The following is a 19,629-nucleotide window of genomic DNA, read 5'->3' as shown; positions in this document are numbered from 1 at the left end:
AAATGGTCAACAAATAAATAAAAAACAAATGATAAACTTTGGCTGAAAATATCTTCTATATTTAGAATTAGAAAAATTATAAAGTTCACTTGAAATCAGATTGTAAGGGTGTGGCCATAGTAGGTTCTCCACGCCCAAGTGGATAAGTTCACATAGAGGTAACACTAACTGGACCTAGTGGGTGAGAAAAAAATGACAATTCAAAATGAGTAAATAATTTTTTAAAAGCTGGAAGTATGCCACCATGCTGTTTGAATCATCTACCATTCAAAAACGACAAAATTATTAAAAAATTTCTAGCAGTATTTTGAGTTAAAAAAGCATTCATTAGGAGTGCTGAAAAGGTGGTTCAGCAGGTAAGAGCAGGTACGGTTTTCCAGAGGAAACGAGTCCATTTCCCAGCTCCCACATTAGGAGTCTTACAACTGCCTGCAGCTTCAGTTCCTGGAAATTTGATGTCTCTAGACTTTGCAGGCACCTGCACTCATATGCACATGCCTACACACACAAACATGATTAAAAATAAATTCTTAAAAAGTGTTAGGAAACCTGCCCTTCACGTGACTCCTTACTTTAAAGATGCAGCATACTGTGTAGGGCCGGGGTGTGGGCAGCCTGGTGTCACAGAAAGCTTAGCTCTGTGCAGGGCCTGGGAAGTAAGTGCTCCTGGATCTGATGTGTGGGCAGAGCCAGACTTCCTGCAGTAACACTGGGCACACATGTAAAGGTGGGGAGGGCCCAAGGTCAGCTTATAGTGTTTTGAGACAGGGTCTTGTTGTGTAACCCAGGCTGGTTTGAACTCACTATGTACCCCAGGCAGGCAACTGTGCTGGGATTACGGGCATGCACCACCACGTTCAGCTCCACTGTGGTTTCAAAGAACAACAGGATACACTGTCCTGGTGTCATTTGCCTTTACTGTTCTCCAAGTCTTGTAACTGACCCCACCAGAATCTCAAGATCTGTCACTTCTGGGGTCTGAAGGGCTGCCTGACACCACCCCTTTTCTGGTTTATTTCCTAGGCAGAGCCAGGTCAGCCTTCACTGAGGACAGGGCCTGCTGATCCTTCCTTGGTGTGTCGAGTTGTGAGACTGAACCTAGTGACTCTTTCTTCTCCGCTTCCTCTTCCTCCTCTTCCTTTGGTTTTTCGAGACAGGGTTTCTCTGTGTAGGCCTGCCTGGAACTCGCTCTGTAGACCAGGCTGGCATCAGACTCACAGAGATCTGCCTGCCTCTGCCTCCCGAGTGCTGGAATTAAAAAAGGTGTGCCCCACCACCGCCCAGCTTTCCATTTTTTTTACCCCAGCATGTATCTGCAGAACTCTGGATAGTCACTTTGCTAGAGACAGTTTCATTACAGTTCTCTGTGAGGCCAGGATTCACTGTCAAGTTTACCCACAAGAGATGTCTGTGTGCTCCTAGTCCAAGAGAGGGAGCCTACTGGTCCTGAGTCAGAATACTGGTTGTTGGCTACCTCAGACACCTACAACATGCAGCCTCAGGCAAGCAGACCCCTTCTCTCCTCCGAGCCTGGGGTTTTCCAAATAAACAGGGCCCTTTCTTTTCTCTTTCTTTTTTGTTTGTTTATTTTGTGTTTTGAGACAGGTTTCTCTGTGTTAATAGTCCTGGCTGTTCTGGAGATGCTTTGGAGACCAGGCTGGCCTCGAACTCACAGAGATCCGCCTGCCTCTGCCTCCCGAGTGCTGGGATTAAAGGCGTGCGCCACCACCGCCCGGTACATTAGTCATTTTTATGTCATCAAACCTATCCATTTGTTCTTTCCAGGGCTTGAGTCCCTTTTCCCCACTCTCCCTCTGGCTAATGTTCTTGGTTGATCTCTCACAAACCCCACTCAAATGTCACCATCCGGCGACGGTGGGGCTCTTTCAGGCAGTCTCTTCTGTTGGACTGCTTGTGTTTGGTGCCTGTCCCTGTACAGCTCGGGGGTGACGGGGTCTCTCCCCTTCCTGCTTCCCAGGCGACGTCGAAAAGCATCCTTAGCAGCTGACTCTGGTCCAGGCGTGGCGAGGTTAAGGAACGCGACCCCGAGGCCCCGCCCCGGACGCGCCCACAGGCGGCAGGGAAGCTGCTTACCCGGGAGACTAAAACGAGCTCCTTCGAGGTACAAGTTTCTGGCCCGGCCGCAGCTGCACCCGCCTGGGGCGCCCAGGTGTCCCCCACGAATGCACTTGGTACCGCCCGGGGATTCCCCGCCGCCGCGCCGCCCTGACGTCAAGGAGTCCCCGGGAAGCCCCGCCCCCGGGAAGCCCCGCCCCCCGGCTCGGCTCCCGCGAGGGCTGTGCGCCGCCGCCGGGGACTGGGCGGCCATGGCGGGACCCGGCAACCCCGGCGGTCCCTCCGCGCCCGCCGCCGTCTGGAAGCGCCACATCGTGCGGCAGCTGCGGCATCGGGACCGCACGCAAAAGGCGCTCTTCCTGGAGCTCGTGCCGGCTTGTGAGTGCGCTCGGGGGACTCGGGGTGTCGGCCTTTGAGGAGATGGGGCTCCCCGCTCGGGGAGAGGGCCGGTCCCGCCGCTAGGCTGGTGACTCGGGGCAGCGGAGCTGTCTCGATTTCCCGGCCTTGCACCGGGAACCTGTTTACGTCCCTCTTCGTACTGCCGTTTCCAGCCCAGGCGCTGCTTAGCCCTCAAGACTCAGCTCTGCCTCCCTTGAGCATCCTAGACACAAGCTCTGTCCCTCCAGGCTGGTTTTTGCCCCTTACGGGCGGTCTCCGTAGCAGGGCCTGGTCAATGCGTTTGGTCCCCAAAGTTCAGTCAAGGCAGGCAGGCGTGGCCAGAGCAGCCGTAGTGGCCGAAAGGAAGGAGCGAAACCCTGGTAGATTCTGCTACTGATAGGTTATCCTGGCACAGGTTTGCGGAGCGCCTCAGTGCCTAGCGGATCATAGGCGCTTCTTGTGTCAGCGAAGACAAGCGCTCATATAGTTATTTCTGGCCAGTTTGGTCAGGAGGGGGTGTGGCAGTTCAAGCCAAGATACACTGGAGTGCATTTGTATTTACTGCCTCTGGTCAACTGTGACTGTATGTTTGGGCTGGAAGTCTAACCACAGTCCCTACTGCTTCTTCACTTGCTGCTAATTTTGATGCACCTATGCAATCAAACTTGTTTTTCCTTGGAACTTGCCAGGGGCTGGCCTTCTCTCGGGGTTGTGTACCCACCTCTATCTACCTCCAGGCAGCCTCAGTTCTCCAACTGCTCTCATGGGCAGTGGGACTATCTGAGGGGGGAACCACCCCCAAGACCTCTATGGGAGCTGTGAGTGTGGAGAATTAGAGAGACCCAGGTCTGTGATATGGATAATTCAAGTCCTTAACCTCAGATTTCTTACTGGTAACTGAGGCTTATTGTGACCTTGTATGGGGCTGGGGGTGGGGGGTTGTGCCTTTCGAAGCCTTGGAGTCTGGAGTTTTGAGAATTAGGTCAGGCCCAGGAACGTCAGTCAGGTCACAGTGAGGGAGGGAGATGCAGATCTGGGCCCGAGTTTTCAACTCCAGTCTGCCCTGGAACTAGTTTAAAAAAAAAAAAAAAAAAAAAAAAAAGCAGAAATGACTGGAAAGGGTGTGGGCAAGGGGGTCTAAGGTCAAACCACCTAACTTGGGAAGATTTGTTAGATATTTGCTCAAGGACTTTCAATATTGACCTAGGGGAAGCTACTGGGTGGAAGTGAGAATTACTTAATTATAAACTGGTGGCCTTGAAGGGGAAGTGTCTTACTGGAGGGACAGGCAGGTGTGGTTTCATGCTCTGGATTCAGACTTTACCTCTGGCAGAGAGGGGTTAATCTCCTTGCTTTCTTTCTGTTCTTTACCAAGTGTGACCTAGCCATCTCTGTCCCCAGCAGTGGTGGTCTTTCTGTCCTTGAGGGAACAGGTTCTCTCCCGGGGGAGATGGGGGGAGGGAATGCTGTGAGGAGCCATCCCAGCCTGAGGTAAGCTGTATGCCAGGGGTCTGCTGGCCACAGGCCTGCTGTGCCACAGGCTTGTACCCTCTTACATCCCCAGATAACCACCTCCTAGAGAAGGCTGAACTGCTAGCCAAGTTCTCTGAAAAGCTGAAGTCAGAGCCAGGGGATGTCACCCCCGCCCCGCATCAGGACTGCTGGTGAGTTTGTATGTGAGCGATCACAGATCACAGCCAGCTGCTTGTGCCTGCCTCTTTGTTGTGCTTTTTGCTTTTGCTATGCACAGCCCTGGCACCTCATCAGCTTGTGGCTACTGAGGATGTGAGAGGGGACAGCCTCTTGAGGGCCCCCTGCCCCCCCCCCCCCCAAGCTGGCTGCTTAGCATCTTCTTCCCGGGTTCCTCTCTTTCTGCGTTTACCTCCTGTCCAATCCCACAATCCTGTTCTCCCTTCTGTGTCTTTCCCCTCTCTCTGTTCCCTACCCGATAGCTACAAAGAGGGGCTTGCTACCCATTCCCAAGAGGGAGTGAACACAGAGCAGCAGTAAGTGGGGGACAGAATGATAAGAGTGTATAGCCTGGGCAGGCTGAAAATGACCCCGAACTCCTGATTTCCTGCCTCCACCTCTCAGGGGTTGGGATTACAGGTGTGTACCACCGCACTACACCTGGCTGTCTTTCGTGTGTACACGTGCTGTTTGTATGTGCATCTGTGGAGGCTGGAGGTTAACACTGTATGTCCTTAATTATGTTTCACCTTAATTTTTTGAGACAAGGTCTTGTACTGACCCTATAGTGAGCTGATTCAACTTCCCTAGCTCTGGTAAAGTGTGCCTTTTTGTTTGTTTGTTTTGGTTTTGGTTTTTCAAGACAGGGTTTCTCTGTGTAGTTTTGGTGCCTGTCCTGGAACTCGCTCTGTAGACCAGGCTGGCCTCGAACTCATAGAGATCTGCCTGGCTCTGCCTCCCCAGTGCTGGGATTAAAGGCGTATGGCGCCGCCTGGCCTTGTGCCAGGTTTTTTAACGCAGGTGTTGGGGCCCAAACTCAGGTCCTTATTCTGGTGTGGCAAGCATTGTACTGAGTGAGCCATCTTTCCAACCCTGAGCTATTTTATACAGGGTCTTGTTATGTAGCTCATGCTGGTCTTGATCTCAGAATACGGTTTGGCCTCCTGAGTTCTGGGGAAGCAAGTAAGTGCCATTGTGCTTCTTGAGGGATGTCACTGGCAGGCTTCCAAGGTCTGGACCATCCTGGAGCAGAGGGGTCATGGACAGCTTATTTCTGAGACTGCCCTTTCTCTGATTGGCTTCCACCTACCCCAAGAGAAAGCTAATGGCTCCTCAAGCTTCTTATGGGGGCACTCTTAGGGTATCCTTCGGGGACTGGGGCAAGAGGAGGGACCATGAATTCTTCTTATTGTCAGGGGCCAGGTCTCCTCAGCAGCCTCTCTGAGGATGAAATGGAAGCAGGAGGAGAAGGAACTGCAGCTGGTCTGTGGTGAGGTAAGCAGGGTGGGGTAGGGAAGAGATGGTCCACAGAAGCCGGCCGTGAGCGAGTGGTCCTGTGTGTGCGGCATTATCTGGGCCAGTGCGCCACAACTTTATAGTTGAAGAGGGGTATGGGGCCTAGAGATGTGGGCCCTGGACTCGAACCTTTACCCACACAGATCCACTTTCTGTGACCCATCATTCATTCTTTCAACGCCTATCTATTGACAGTCCAGGGACTGAGGCCATAAACAAGATCTGGCCCTGTGGGTTTCCATGGAGACCGATGAGCCAGTAATCACATGTTTTTATAGCATGCCTTCTCACCTGCCCAAACCACAAGGTAGGAGTGGGTTAGGAAGACATTGGAGAGCCCCTCCCCAGAGTGCTGTATGGTTGTCATTTGAGAGGGGTGTGACATCATCACAGTAGATTTGTGTAGCAACCAGGATATTGCAGTGCTTGTTTACAAGATCTCTTTCTTGCTACCCCTTTTTAGTCACACCCGAACATCGCTAATCCCTGGCCACCACTAATCTGTGTCTACCTCTGTTACCATTTGAACTCTGAAAGCCAGTGGCTGGTGAGGGAGGTGGAGATGGTAATTGTCTTTCTCAGTATTGAAAATGATGAGCTGGGGCGGTGGTGGCAGCGGTAGCCAAGCCTTTAATCCCAGCAGTCAGGAGGCAGAAGCAGGAGGATCTCTGTGAGTTCAAGGCCAGCCTGGTCTATAGAGTGAGTTCCAGGACAGGCTCCAAAGCTACACGGAGAAACCCTGTCTCGAAAAACCAACACCCCACCACCCCCCACCGCAAAAAAGGATAAATGTTATAATTGGCCTATGATGGGATGGGCGGTCCACCCTGCCTGTGCAGGGTCTCTCTCTAGACCTCTCACACCAGGACTTGTGTCAAGGTAGGTGAGCAGCCATGGCTTGCTCCTCCGCCTCTGGGAAGAAAGGGTTAGGGACACCGTTAGCAAGAAGAGCCCCCAGCTGCCATCGTGTTCATGCTGGTCTCTTTGCCACACTGGTGGGCACAGATTTGCCTTGGGGTCTGTTCTTACCAGGATTTCAGCACCGAAAGGGGAGGATGGGGCTGCACTCCTGCAGTTCTTAGCTCTCCGTGGAAGGAATGCTGAGCTATCCTCAGCCCACAGCTCCAGGATTGAGTCTGGGCGGTGTCCTCCTAGTCTTCTCTTGTTCTTAGTCTTGTGTGCCAGGGGCCGCCTGGGTTGGCCAGAGGTGGGGGATGGGCTAGGAAGCCGGGTGTTGGGAGTTGGGAACTAGAACTTCTGTCCCTTGCAGCCCTGAGAACACCAGTACTTTATATGGAGCATAATGTAGTTAGGTGGCCTGGGTTCAAGTGCTCAGGTCTGCCACTTAGCTGTGTACCTTTGGATAAGTCACCCAGCTCGTCAGCATCCTCATCTGCAGTACGGAAATGGTAGTACTTCACTTTGCTGGTACGGAGATTGAAAGTTAGTTTGGGACAAGGCGTGGCACAAGTGTAAGCTAGTAGTCTGCCATTATTTTAAGTTCCTGATAGTAGTTCTGGTTTACTTTGTGATTAGGAACGCACTCCCTTGCCATTTTACAGGCAAGGAAGTGGAGCAGATTCCTCTTGCAGCAGGTTAAATGTGTATCGCTGGGTCACAGCAAGGACTGACAGTTAGGGGTCCAACTCCAGAGCCCTGAGTCTGACACTTATCTCTTGAAGCTGCGGGGCATCCTTATACAGGCTCCCAACCTTTCGCAGCCTGGGTGAGGAACGGGTAGCGGGGTGGTGGCCGACCAGGTCCACCCTGGAGAGGCCCCCATGTCACCTGTCCTCCCCAGATGGCCTACCAGGTGGTGAAGAAGAGCGCAGCCCTAGACACTCTGCAGTCACAGCTGGAGGAGCGCCAGGGCAGGTGAGATGAGGCGCATTCTTGCCTCAGGCGACAGGGTGGGAAGGGCCCCTAGAGCTTTCCCCTGGGTCCCCAAGCGCCCCCTAGACCTGTGGTTGGGGGTTAGAGATCTTCCGGGGCCACCGCCTGATGTCTCCGCCCTGCAGGCTGGAAGCCCTGCAGGCCTGCGTGGTACAGCTAGGCGAGGCGCGGGCGCAGCAGTCCCGGCAGCTGGAGGAACTGCAGGCGGAGAATGCGGTGCAGAGAGAAGCCTACCGGGCGCTGCTAGAGCAAGCCGCACACCAGGAGGCCGCACTGCGCAGGCTCCAGGAGGAGGCACGGGACCTGCTGGAGCGGCTTGTGCAGCGTAAAGCACGTGCCGCTGCGGAGTGCAATCTGCGTAATGAGCGTAGAGAGAGGTGAAGGCTCTAGGCCACGCCCCGTCAGAGATAGGCCACGCCCCCGGGAGGCAGTGTGGATTCAACCTGGTTGAGAGGACTGGGATGGGGCGGGGCGAATTGGGGCGGGGCGGGGGTGGTCAGGGCCTCCCATTGATCTGAAGGGACCCGCCTAAGCTGGGCCACTCCACCTGCAAAGCATCTCCTTTAGGATGCTTTTCTCTCTGCCAGGGCCAACCAAGCCCGGGTGTCCCAGGAGCTGAAGAGAGCGGCTAAGCGGACCGTGAGCATCAGCGAGTAAGGATGGGGAGGGGACAGGGATGACTCTGGTATTGGGTTGCTGCCTTGGGATGTGTTCACTACCTGCAGTCTATCCGCACCCCACTCCTGCTGGCCTGCAAGTGACTACAGGTACACCTGGGTGCCTGTGTGCACAGGTCAGGTCCCTGGACAGGTGTAGAGATATGTGTGGTCACGGAAGCCAGTCCATGGCTCTTAGCCACTGGGGAACACTTATTTTTGTGTACTGCGGGGGCGGGAAGGGGTGGCCTTCTTTGGTCTTCTCAAGCTGCTTTTCTCTCCCAGGATCCCAAACGCTCTAGAAGGTGGGACCAGGGAGGAGCCTGTGCCTCCATCTCCTGTCACTACACCTGAGTTCCTGGAGAGTGAGACGAGTGAGAAATGGAAGAGGCCTTTCAGGTGAGCATCCAGGTACTTTCCTACCTCAGCTGGCTTCCACCTAGAAGGCTGCGCATGTCTTCTTCCAGGATCAGGGCCAGCTTTTGGAGAGGCCTGTGTAAAGCCCAGTACTGTTCTGACCTCAGTGCTTGGAGGCAGGCAGTGTTACCCCATTCTCTACTTCCAAGAACCAGGGCTCTTAGGGTGAGCCATAAGGCTTAGGAAAGAATATCACTGGGAGGAAAAGACCCAAGGCTCAGGTGTCCCGGGCTTGTGTGTGTCCACACAGGGACATGAGCATGTGTGCAAGGTTAGTGAGCATATCTGAGTGTGAGCCTGTGTGAAAGTGTGTTCACACTTGAGCTATGACAGGAGCTTGAATCTTCAGGTGCCTCTCTGTGCAATCCCCTTCTATCTGTCTGTCTATCTATCTGTCTATCTGTCTATCTATCTATCTATCTGTCTGTCTGTCTGTCTATCTATCTATCTATCTATCTGTCTGTCTATCTATCTATCTATCTATAGGTCTCATGTAGCTTAGACTGACCTCAAATTCAAAGTATAGTCAAGGATGACTTCAAACTCCTGGTCTTCCTGCCAGTAGCTGGGATTATGACATGTGCCAGCATATCTGGCTTCCACCACATCTTGATTGGCTTGTCATTGGGCTGCCAGTCCTTCCCCATTTGCTGACCTGAAGGCTCTTTTCCAGAAGTCTTTCCTTCAGGAACCTCTGTCCCTGGGAGAGTGAATGAACAGGAGCATCATGGAATGCTGGTTCCCCAAATTCTGGCAGCCCTGATGGTCTAGATGTCTTAGCACAAACATTTACTGTGGCGTTTTGAGGGCTGCTCAGCAAGCCGGGGTTCTCCCCACTCTCTGTCTCAGCCTGGGAGCATCAATCTCTTCCTTAGCCCTGCACAGGCTGGGGCTCGGTGTCTCAGGAGCTTTTGTTGGTGAGCACCTGGGGAATGAGACTCTGTCATGTTAGTGGAGACTTGGGGAGGTGTTCATTGCCAAGAATTTCCCTCCCGCCACCCTTCTTGTCCCGCCTCTCCTAGCTTTCAGTGAATTGAGTTCTGGTTCTTTTTTTGTTTTTGTTTTTTTGAGACAGGGTTTCTCTGTGTAGCTTTGGACCTTTTCTGGATCTTGCTCTGTAGACCAGGCTGGCCTCGAACTCACAAAGATCTGCTTGCCTCTGCCTCCCGAGTGCTGGGATTAAAGGTGTGTGACACCACCGCCCAGCGAGTTCTGGTTCTTGCCTTGAGTGATCATGACCTCCACAGAGGTCCCTAGCAAACTACAGGGACCAGTGACTTCTGGTGGGGACCACCATGAGCCAGGCTCTCAGTGTGCCTCTCCATTCTGCCCCAGGTCTGCCTCGGCCACCTCTCTGACACTGTCCCGCTGTGTGGATGTGGTGAAGGGGCTGCTGGAGTAAGTGTGTGTGCACATGTGTGAAGGGATTGGCACCCCCTGGAAGGCTCCTCGAGCCTAGCCTTGGTCTGTCCGTCCATATGATGTCTGTCTGTCTGTGCATCTTGTTGGGCCCCACAGGCAGGATCTGGGTGGCTAGCTGGAGACCAACTCCTGATAACTGTCTTCCAGGTTCGTAACACTCTGTCCTTAATCAGGGTCCTCATAAGGGACTAAGAGCTCCAGCCTGAGGTTGATCAAGAAGGCCCACTCAGTTGGGAAACTGAGGCTTAGAAATGTCTAAGATTTGTTCAGTTACTTAGCCTAGCAGTGGTAATGCCATTACTGGAATTCAGCCAGCCTTAATGTTTCTTTGTACCTGCTACCTTGTCTTGTGTCTGCTCATCTCCGCCCTCATCTCCACAGGGGTCAGGCTGGGTTGTGGACCTTGGGGAATGTCCCCGCCACCTGCCACGTCTGCTTCTCGTTGTTGCTGGTTCAGGAGAGCTTAAAGTCCCCATGTTAGCAGGTTTTGCTGAATGCTTTTCTTTCCCCACCCCTGTAGCTTCAAGAAGAGGCGAGGTCACTCAGTTGGGGGTGCCCCTGAGCAGCGGTACCAAAGCATCCCTGTGTGTGTATCTGCTCAGATTCCTACCCAGGCTCAGGATGTCCTGGTAAGGAAGGAGCTGGGCCTCATGTCTGGGGTGCTAATGAGAATGTTCAAGGGCTGACCAAGTGAGCTGAGAAAGGAAGGCTGGGCCTCAGCAGGAGGAGTTTGCCTGTAGCCTGTGGTGGGAGCCACACAGCACTTTGCAGTAGAACACAGACTAGAGTGAGGTAGGAGGCATGGGGCAGCAGGGGTGTCCAGGCATAGTTGGAAAGAGCTGGTGGGACCAAATGTGAAACTTAGGGTTTTCAGAGACCCCCAAAGGGAGCTGCCAGGCCAGGAAGAACTGTGAAGTGGGCACAAAGAGGTATGCATGGGGAGGATCTGGGGCACCAACGCCTCCCTCTTTTTTTTTTTTTACAGGATGCCCATCTCTCTGAGGTCAATGCTGTTTGTTTTGGCCCCAACAGCAGCCTCTTGGCCACTGGAGGGGCTGACCGGCTTATCCACCTCTGGAATGTCGTGGGAGGTCAGAGTTCCTTCCTGAAAGTCAACCCAGCACTTTTCTGCAGACCCCATTCTCCACTTGATCCTGGTTGGCCCTGTTAGACCTGTCCCCCCTGCCCCCTGCTGGAAGGAGCCTATGAACAGTGGCTAGAGAACTGAGGAAGAGGGACCCTGAGCTCGTGCTCTCAAGGAGAAGCTCCCTGGGTTCAGACCTGCAGGGTAGGGAGGGCCAGGCCCAGATGGCTGCTGTTGGAAGAGGTAGGGACACCTGATCCCCCTGAAGACATATAGAGCCAAGTCCTGGGCAAGTCCCTGGGAATACCAAGCCACCTCCTTTTCATTTTTAGACAGGGTTTCATTATGTAGCCCTTGCCGGCCTGGAACTCACTATGTGGACCAGGCTGGCCTCCAACAGATATGTGCCTCTACCTCCTTTGTGCTGCTATTAACTCTGTGCCAATGTGCCCAGAGTAGCTACATCCTATGCTCGTATCACTTAGACTCCCAGAAATCAGTGAGGTGACCAATGGACTGTCCACCTTGTTTTAGGATGTGTGCTCTGTAGGGAAGGGGACTCAGCACCAACTCTTGAAGGCTTCCTAGAAGTGGGTCTGCAGCTAGCCTGGCCTGGCCTGCTGTGTGACCTAGGGACAGTCCTTCCTCTCTGGTCTTCTCTAGCATTGTGAACTGCCTAGTTGCCCCTAGGGCTGTTCAGCAGGTATAGGAGGTGCACTCTCCACCCAGGCCAAGCCAGACCAGCCACTCTGCCATCTACTTCTTGCTTAGTGTCTCACGTCCTCTATTTTGTTAGGCTAATAATCTCGTTTACTATCCTTCCTCTGCTTTCAGGTCGCCTGCAGGCCAACCAGACCCTCGAAGGAGCCGGTGGCAGCATCACCAGTGTGGATTTTGACCCCTCGGTAAGGAGACTTTGCCCCAGTGGCATGGGCGTCACCTCAGTCTCTGCACAGGGCAGTGAGGCTCGGGCCGGAGGGCATGTTGTGGGTGTCTTAGAAACTACCCTAGAGGAGTTTCCTGTACCTCCGTGGGCCATGGTTGCCTGCCTCAGTGACTGGGAAGCTCCAAGGCAGTCTACCCTGGCCTGGCCCGGGGGCCAATGCCTCTGTCAGGCCCAGTGTGGCCCAGGACCTTACCTACTCCCTTTTTCTAGGGCTCCCAGGTTTTGGCAGCTACTTACAACCAGGCTGCCCAGCTCTGGAAGGTGGGGGAGACACAGTCCAAGGTGAGGCCTGGCTGGGGACGCCACCTAAGGGTTAAGGGTCATGCCTCAGGATTTGGAGAATGGCTATTTTGGGGGCTTGGCTTAATCTGTGCTTTCCGTGGGGACAAGGAAACACTGTCTGGACATAAGGACAAAGTGACAGCTGCCAAATTCAAGCTAACAAGGCATCAGGCGGTGACCGGGAGCCGAGACCGGACTGTGAAGGAATGGGATCTGGACCGTGCCTGCTGTGAGGCTCAGTCCCACTCACCCCAGCTCCTAGTCAGAGAGACCTCACCCTGTTCTGTAGCGGTGGCTCCGGGGCTCATGTCATTGGCTCAGACCTCTAATGATTTCCCTTCTCTGTCACTCACTGCTGCTCTCTTCCTGCTTTCGTGGTGACCTTGGTCTTTAGAGGTAGGGTGAGTCCTGGGCTGGGAAGGCCTGCACCCCAGTCTTGGAAAGAGACTGCTCACATTCAGTGACAGCTGCTGATTCTGAGACTCTGGTTCTCTTCATTGGTCCTTAGGTTCCAGGACCATCAATGTACTTTCCTACTGTAATGATGTGGTGTGCGGGGACCACATCATCATCAGTGGCCACAATGACCAGAAGATACGGTTCTGGGATAGCAGGTGACAAGCACGGGCTGTGGGTGGTAGAGGCCCTGAGTTATTGTTCCTTTCTCTGGCTGTGGAACCTTGGGGAAGTGTGCCAGTGGGTGGCTTCTGCTGGGCATGGTCTTTGAGGGTTCAGTGTGTCTGGAGAGCTGTGCCACCTTCTTAGTGGTCCTCCAGTCAGCACTGACTCTTCCCTGGGCCTTATAACCAACATAGACAAGCACCTCTTCCATATTTAGCACCATATTTTAGTCCAAAGCAGCAAAAAAGAATAGTTGGCCGACCAAAGCAGGGCTACTGCTTTATAGGTCTCCGCGGCCTCTGTTTTTGAGATTGCTCATTTGCTGGGGTTTGAACCAAGGGCTTTATATCTGCTAAAATGCTTCTAGCCCTTTTAGGTACTTATTTTGAGACAGGATCTAAATAAAGTTTTCCAGGCTGGCCTTGAACTTACGATTCTCCTGCCTCAGCTGTGATTACAAGCCTGTGTCACCATGTCTGGCTATCACCATTATTCCCAAGTGACCCAAACCTTCTAAGTGACCCAAGGCTCCAGCTCTCAAATCAGTCTCTCAATGGAAAGCTGGCTGTAGGGGGAAGGGCTGGTAGTCCTGTCAGCCTCAGCCTCAGGGATCCAGGCCTGGGGTGCCTCTGGAATACCTTAGCTGGGAAAGTGGTCACACACAGCCTGTCAGAAGTACCCTAGGATGCCTCTTCCTCATCCCTCTCTATCCCTATCTTCCCCCTCCCCCTGGCAGGGGCCCCCACTGCATCCAGGTCATCCCTGTACAGGGCCGGGTGACCTCCCTGAGCCTCAGCCACGACCAGCTGCATCTGCTTAGCTGTTCCCGAGACAATACACTCAAGGTCATTGACCTGCGAATCAGCAATATCCGGCAGGTGTTCAGGTACTGGCCTGGGCATGTTGGGCCTCTCCTGTGCAAGGTCCTGGGGGGCACTCCCTGGTAGCTCCTCTAGACTAGGACCTGCTGGCCCCTTCTCACATCTGGAGGAAGATAGGCACACTGGAAGCAGCCTGCCTTGTGACTCCAGCCCTTTTTTGTCCTCAGGGCGGATGGCTTCAAGTGCAGTTCTGACTGGACCAAAGCTGTGTTCAGGTGTGTCTGGGAGGGCATGCCTATGTAGCCCATGTGTGTGTCTGTACTTCTGAACCTCTTCTCATCTTCTGCTGTGACCTGTCCAGCCCTGACAGAAGCTATGCACTGGCAGGCTCCTCAAATGGAGCCCTGTACATCTGGGATGTGGACACTGGGAAACTGGAGAGCAGCCTACAGGGACCCCACTGGTGAGCACACCACCACACGCACACCTTCCACATGCGTTTGGGCCCATCGTTGCCACAGTCCTGGGGACCCATTTTATAGATGAGGAAATGGCCTTGCTTAGCGAGGCTTCTCCAGCTGCCTAGGTTGGATGCTGGGGGCAGAGTCAGGCTGCTCACCTGCTCCTGCTGCCCTCCTGATGTCCGTCTTCCCTCTCCAGTGCTGCTGTCAATGCTGTGGCCTGGTGCTTCTCTGGGAACCATGTTGTGAGTGTGGACCAAGGCAGGAAGGTGGTGCTCTGGCACTAGGGGCACAGTTTGTTTCCCTGTATGGACTGGAACTCTGTTCTGAAGCCAGAGGACAGCCTTCTTCTGATCAGGACTCCAGAGCTGGGGTTTGATTCAACTGTAGATGTTATATGAGGGCCTGGCAGGACCCGGCCTGTTTGTTTAAAATCAAAGTGTGGATTAGGGATTACAATTTAAAAAAAAATCTCTATCTGTTTATTTTCCTCAAAGTGGGAAAACAAACCAAACAAACAAACAACTACCTGTGTCTTGCCTCTTTGAAACATTTGGGGGGTACAGGGAAATTGGCTGTTACAGTCTAACCGTGGAATAGCATTTAGGAAGGCCCACGCAGGGGCAGGGATAGCAGTCTCTCTTGGGGCTAGTGGATGGTCCTGGTGGAAAGGGGCCTGGTAAGCTAGAGTGACATCAGAGTACTTGGTCGGAGGCCTGCCTGAAGACCGGGACCATGCTCTGGCCTGCATCCCATCTGGACAGTGGGCTACCTGCCTCCTGCCACTATCTCCTCCCTTGCATGTTAGCTCTGCCTTCACAGTGACTGGACTGCTGAGTCTGCTGCCCCTCTCCACAGGTGCCTTACTCCTCTAGCCTTGTCCTCACCAGAAGCAGTTTCCTTAGCGTTTTGTTGTTACTGTTTTGGACACAGTCATGTTCTGCAACCCTGGCTAGTCAGGTACGCATGGAATAGCTTAGAGTAGGCTCAGAGCCTAGGAAATGTGGCCTCAGCCTCAGTGCCCACACTGCATCCATGGCGTCAGGGTCAGCGTGGTCAGAAGTCCAGCACTGTGTCCTACAGTGCTTCTTCCTCTGCCTTCAATGTCCCTGTCCTTCCCATGGCAATTCAGGATGTCTTTTGGGATCCCTGTATTGACAGCCTACCCTCACCTGCCAGTTGGGTAAGAGTCCTTTTTCCCTCACCTCCAGTTTACCCCCCTTATTAAATCTGGGAGCAAGTCTAGGAGTGGGAACAGTATTCCCTGCATCCAAGCCTGGCTCAGAAGCCACAGGAAACGCTTCCTGAGTGGTCACATTCTCTTGTTCAGCAAGTTCAACATCCAAGGTTCCAGGAATGGGACATTCCTAGAGTTCAGACCTCGTCCCCAGTCTTGGCACAGCTCTCAGTGGCCACTAGGGGTTGTCTGGTTAAGTTTTGTTTTTTCCCCTGGGAAAGGCTAGCACTCCCAATGGCCACCATTATTGAGGATCACCCAGGCCTCAGCCTTGCTCTGCTCTCTGCAGCCTTGTTTCTCCCAACCACTTGTGATGGATCATGTTCTACCAATGAGAAGTGGGGCTTGAAGGTTGCCATTCAGGTTCACACAACGACCAACACAGCTGAATTGTTCTGCATCATAGTCCTTTCTTCTGAAACATGGCCTATGTAGCTGAGTATGACAGTGAATGTATGATTCTCCTGCCTGTGCCTCCACCTCCTAAATGCTGTCATTACAGATGTGTACCCTCATTCCATACGGTCCCCTATGACTGAACTTCAGGGCTCTACATCTTCAACCCACACCCTTTTTTTAAAAAAAAATTATTTTAGGTGTATGAGTGTTTTGTCTGCATGTAAGTGTGCTGTTTGTGTACCTGGTGCCCACATAGGCCAGATTCCCTTAAACTGAAGTTATGGTTATGGATGAGCTGTCATGTGGGTGTTGGGAATTGAACCTGGGTCCTCGGTAAGAACAGCAAGTGCTCTTAACCTCTGAATCATTTCTCCAGCCCTTGCACCACAAAACCAAAATCTCTCAAGAGATAGGCTCCCAACTGGGCAGTGCTCCTCCACCAGGGGTACATAGAGCTGTGCCTTACCTGACTCTCCCAGGTGCTCTTCCATTTTCGACTCTGCTGAAGGCTATGTCTTTTGAAATGAGGCACATGCAGGGACACCAGAGTGAGTCCTGGGAGGCTGCTGCCAGACACACCATCTGAGCCAAGTCCCTCCAGATGTTTCTGTCATACCTCAAGTAGCAGTGAACCCTAATTTGATGATCCGTAAGTTACCCAGGACATGTAAAGTCACTTCTGGGTACAGGGACCCTTCTGCCCCTCCAGCTCTCCTGAGGGAGCTCATGTGAATCCCTAAGGAAGAGCCAGGGTCAGCAGGAGAGACCTCTAGGACCCCTAATAAAAACTGGAATGGCCTGTGCATGAAGAGAAACCAGAGAAGCAGCAGGAGTTTGCCTAAGGTTGTAGCAGAACTATGTGATAGGGACTCAGGCTTATTTGGTAGGATGCTTGCTTAGCATGCAGAAAGTTCCATGTACATCCAACTTCTTGTACCACATAAAACTGAGTATTGTATGTTATGCCTGGAATCAACACTCAGGCAAGGATCAGAAATTCAGTCATCTTGAGTTGGAGGCCAGCCTGGGCTACAGGAGACTCTTTATTCAAAAGTTTTTAAAAAGAAACCAAACCAAACCAAACAAACAAAATGGGTGAATATTTGCCTTTGGCAAAAACTGGACTCAGGGTGGAGAGACTGTCCTAATCTTGTGGAAACTAGTTTGGCTTCTGTTCCCAATCCTATCTCTATAAATCTCAGGCAAGCCCCAGTGGCTTCCAGGCTCTGTGTGTAACCCTCCATGGAACTTTCCTCAGGGGCTGATCTACAGGTATGAAGACTGCTGCCTGAACTGCCCAGGCTCAAGCCTTACTGATCTTGAGACCCCAGGGGTAAGAAACAAGTCCTGGTGTAGGGATCCTACTCCCCAGTCCTGGCTCAAGCTGGTTCTTGAGTCTCTTACAAGATGTGAGCCCCTCCATTGCCCAGTAGGTGGCCTCTGGAGGAGTCCTGGCCCTAGGTGTAAGCCCACTTGTGAGATTCAGACACTCCATGGTACCATGTCTGCTGGAAGTACATCCAACTAGTCATAATCTTCAGTTCATTTATACATTACCTTATTTAATCCTAGATCTGAGGCGGTTTATATTATCTTCTCACTCCCAAGTTACAGATGAGGAAGTTGAGAGCTGAGACTGAGATCAGGGCTGAGGGTGTCCACAGGTCTACAAAAGAGTTCAATGTGTTTTTTTGGCCACTGGGTCAATACACTCTGGTGTTCTTGTGGTTGTTTGTTAAAGCAGCAAGGGTCCGGGGGAAAACTAAACTGGTTATGTCAAGTTGCAGGATTGCAGCAAAAATTTCAATTCTCCATTTTCTGACATAAAATCTCTGTAATTTGGTTGTATTTCTGATGCATATGTATATATACCACCTTACACTAAATAAATGCAAAAGATTTAGTGTAGCCAGCTGCTGTCATAGGCCATTCAAGAGAGAACTGGGCAGTAATTAGAACCAAATCCTAGAGCTGTGGTGTGACTGGTACAGCCTGGGAGTGTCACTGTAATACAGAGCATAATTGCCTTGTCTCTGGGGATGAGTCCAGGGACCTGAATTTTCTGGTTCTCTGGCCACCCAAGGAAATCCATGTCTATTTTCAAACACTGAGCTGTGTAGTTTCCTCCTGCATCTAGAATAATTCAACTGGTCTAGGGGGAGGGTTTCATTATATCTTTTTTTTTTTTTGAGACAGGGTTTCTCCATGTAGTTTTGGTACCTGTCCTGGATCTCGCTCTGTAGAGCAGGCTGCAGAGATCTACCTGCCTCTGCCTCCCGAGTGCTGGGATTAAAGGTGTGCGCCACCACTGCCTGGCTCATTGCATTTTTTTTTTTTTAATTTTTTTTATTTATTATGTATACAGTGTTCTGTCTGCATGTATCCCTTCAGGCCAGAAGAGGGCACCAGATCTCATTACAGACAGTTGTGAGGCACCTTATGGTTGCTGGGAATTGAACTCAGGACCTCTGGAAGAGCAGTTGGTGCTCTTAACCTCATTGCATTTTTTAAAAGGTGGAGTGGTAGCAGCTGGGAGGAAAGGATGTCCCATTAGGTAGTGGCAGGGCTAAAGCTGGAAACATCCTCCTACTCTGACTCTAACTTACGGACCTAGGCTTGGAGAGTCAGGGACCAGGTAATGAACAGTGAGTAGGTCTATGGGTTGACTGCTTAGTTAGTTCCCATGACAAGGGAAGTCAACATGGATGACACTGGGGTAGGATAACTAGCCGAACTCTGACCTAAGTAGAAGACCACATCTCCAAGTGTCAGACTTGAAAGTGAGCTGCTTTCACTGCAGAAGATGTGTCCTTACAGTCTTTTCCAGACTTATGGCACTTCAAACCTTGTTCTTCCTGTGCGTTACTGTGTGGCTAGGGGATGGAAAAGAACACTTGGCCCTGAAGACCTTTAAGGCTGAGAGGTGATAGTGCAAATGGTGTTTGTATGCCTTCCTGTGCTACATACGTTGTGTCCTTCCTGAGAAAGGCTGCAGGACACAGGATCAGTCCTCATAGCTGCCCCAAGTGGCTCAGCCAGGATTTAATAACCCATACCTGACTTCCAAGTCTATGTTGCTCCATATGCTGATGGTGGAAATGTAAATGGATGCAATTCTTTTGGAGGCCAATTTGCCAAAAATCTAACAAAAGTAAATATATACCCTTTCTGTCAAATTCTACATTTAGGAATTTGTCCAATATTTACGATGGAACAAATTTATAAAGAAATATACAGTGATGTTACCATCAATTTCTTAGAAGCAAGTGGCTAGAAACAACTTAAATGCCCTTCACTAAAGGAATGATTAAATGATTACATAGCCAAACAACTGAATATGGTGCAGCCATCAAAAAGAATGATAAACCATGGCTGGTGAGACAGCTCAGTGAGTGAGTAAAAGTGCTTGTTGCACAAGCTTGGCCACCTGTATTCAGTCCCCAGAACCCATAGGGAAAACAGCAGGATACAGTGGTACACATTTGTAAACTAACACTTCGGTAAGCTGGGTGGTCTTGGAGTACACAGCACAACAAAAACAAGAAACCTGCCTCAGCAAAGTGGAGAGGAAACCATCTCTCAAAAATTATCCCGATCCACAAACATGTGCTGTGGTACATACACACTTGAGCTCACATACACATCATAATTTGTGAATTCTTCCACACCCAGGCTGGGCGCCTAGTCCTTGGCTTGTGGTTGTTTGGAAGCCAGAGGGACTCATCTTGTAACCAAATCACCAGCATGCCTACTAGTCCTGGCCTCCAATACATAACCTGTCTTTTCTCCTCTCTTGCTGGAAAAGAATAGCATCAGGATCTCACTGTCTGGGTGGACTCACTTTCTGCTCTCTGCACATGGTAAGTGGTTTAAGCATCGCCCAGGAGTGTTTCTGGAAGAAGCATTTTTCTCCTCTGTTATCTCTCTCAAAGCCTGTTTAATCAACTCTTT

General features: G+C 51.7%; 1 protein-coding gene across 3 annotated transcripts; it reads left to right on the top strand.

The window, feature by feature from the left end:
- Positions 1-2,281: 2,281 nt before the first annotated feature.
- Atg16l2 (autophagy related 16 like 2) lies at positions 2,282-15,888 on the top strand. Of its 3 annotated transcripts, XM_036174598.1 has the most exons (18): positions 2,282-2,454; positions 4,019-4,118; positions 5,340-5,418; positions 7,241-7,314; positions 7,458-7,709; positions 7,920-7,985; positions 8,274-8,387; positions 9,741-9,803; positions 10,348-10,456; positions 10,813-10,918; positions 11,746-11,816; positions 12,068-12,139; positions 12,248-12,368; positions 12,648-12,753; positions 13,497-13,646; positions 13,809-13,856; positions 13,943-14,044; positions 14,242-15,888. In XM_036174598.1, the coding sequence occupies exons 1-18, from the start codon at positions 2,328-2,330 to the stop codon at positions 14,327-14,329; spliced, it is 1,848 nt and encodes a 615-aa protein (XP_036030491.1). In that variant the 5' UTR covers positions 2,282-2,327; the 3' UTR covers positions 14,330-15,888. The 3 variants fall into 3 exon arrangements, with proteins under 3 accessions (XP_036030491.1, XP_036030478.1, XP_036030485.1); XM_036174585.1 differs by lacking the exons at positions 13,497-13,646; positions 13,809-13,856; positions 13,943-14,044; positions 14,242-15,888 and having other exon boundaries at positions 12,248-12,535; positions 12,648-12,714; XM_036174592.1 differs by lacking the exons at positions 13,497-13,646; positions 13,809-13,856; positions 13,943-14,044; positions 14,242-15,888 and having other exon boundaries at positions 12,248-12,540; positions 12,648-12,668.
- The last annotated feature ends 3,741 nt before the right edge of the window (positions 15,889-19,629 follow it).

Source organism: Onychomys torridus, chromosome 1 (genome assembly GCF_903995425.1).
Source record: "Onychomys torridus chromosome 1, mOncTor1.1, whole genome shotgun sequence".
Classification (NCBI taxonomy): domain Eukaryota; kingdom Metazoa; phylum Chordata; class Mammalia; order Rodentia; family Cricetidae; genus Onychomys; species Onychomys torridus.
Note: the sequence above shows the minus strand (reverse complement) of the source record. Positions and strands in the feature narration are given on the sequence as shown.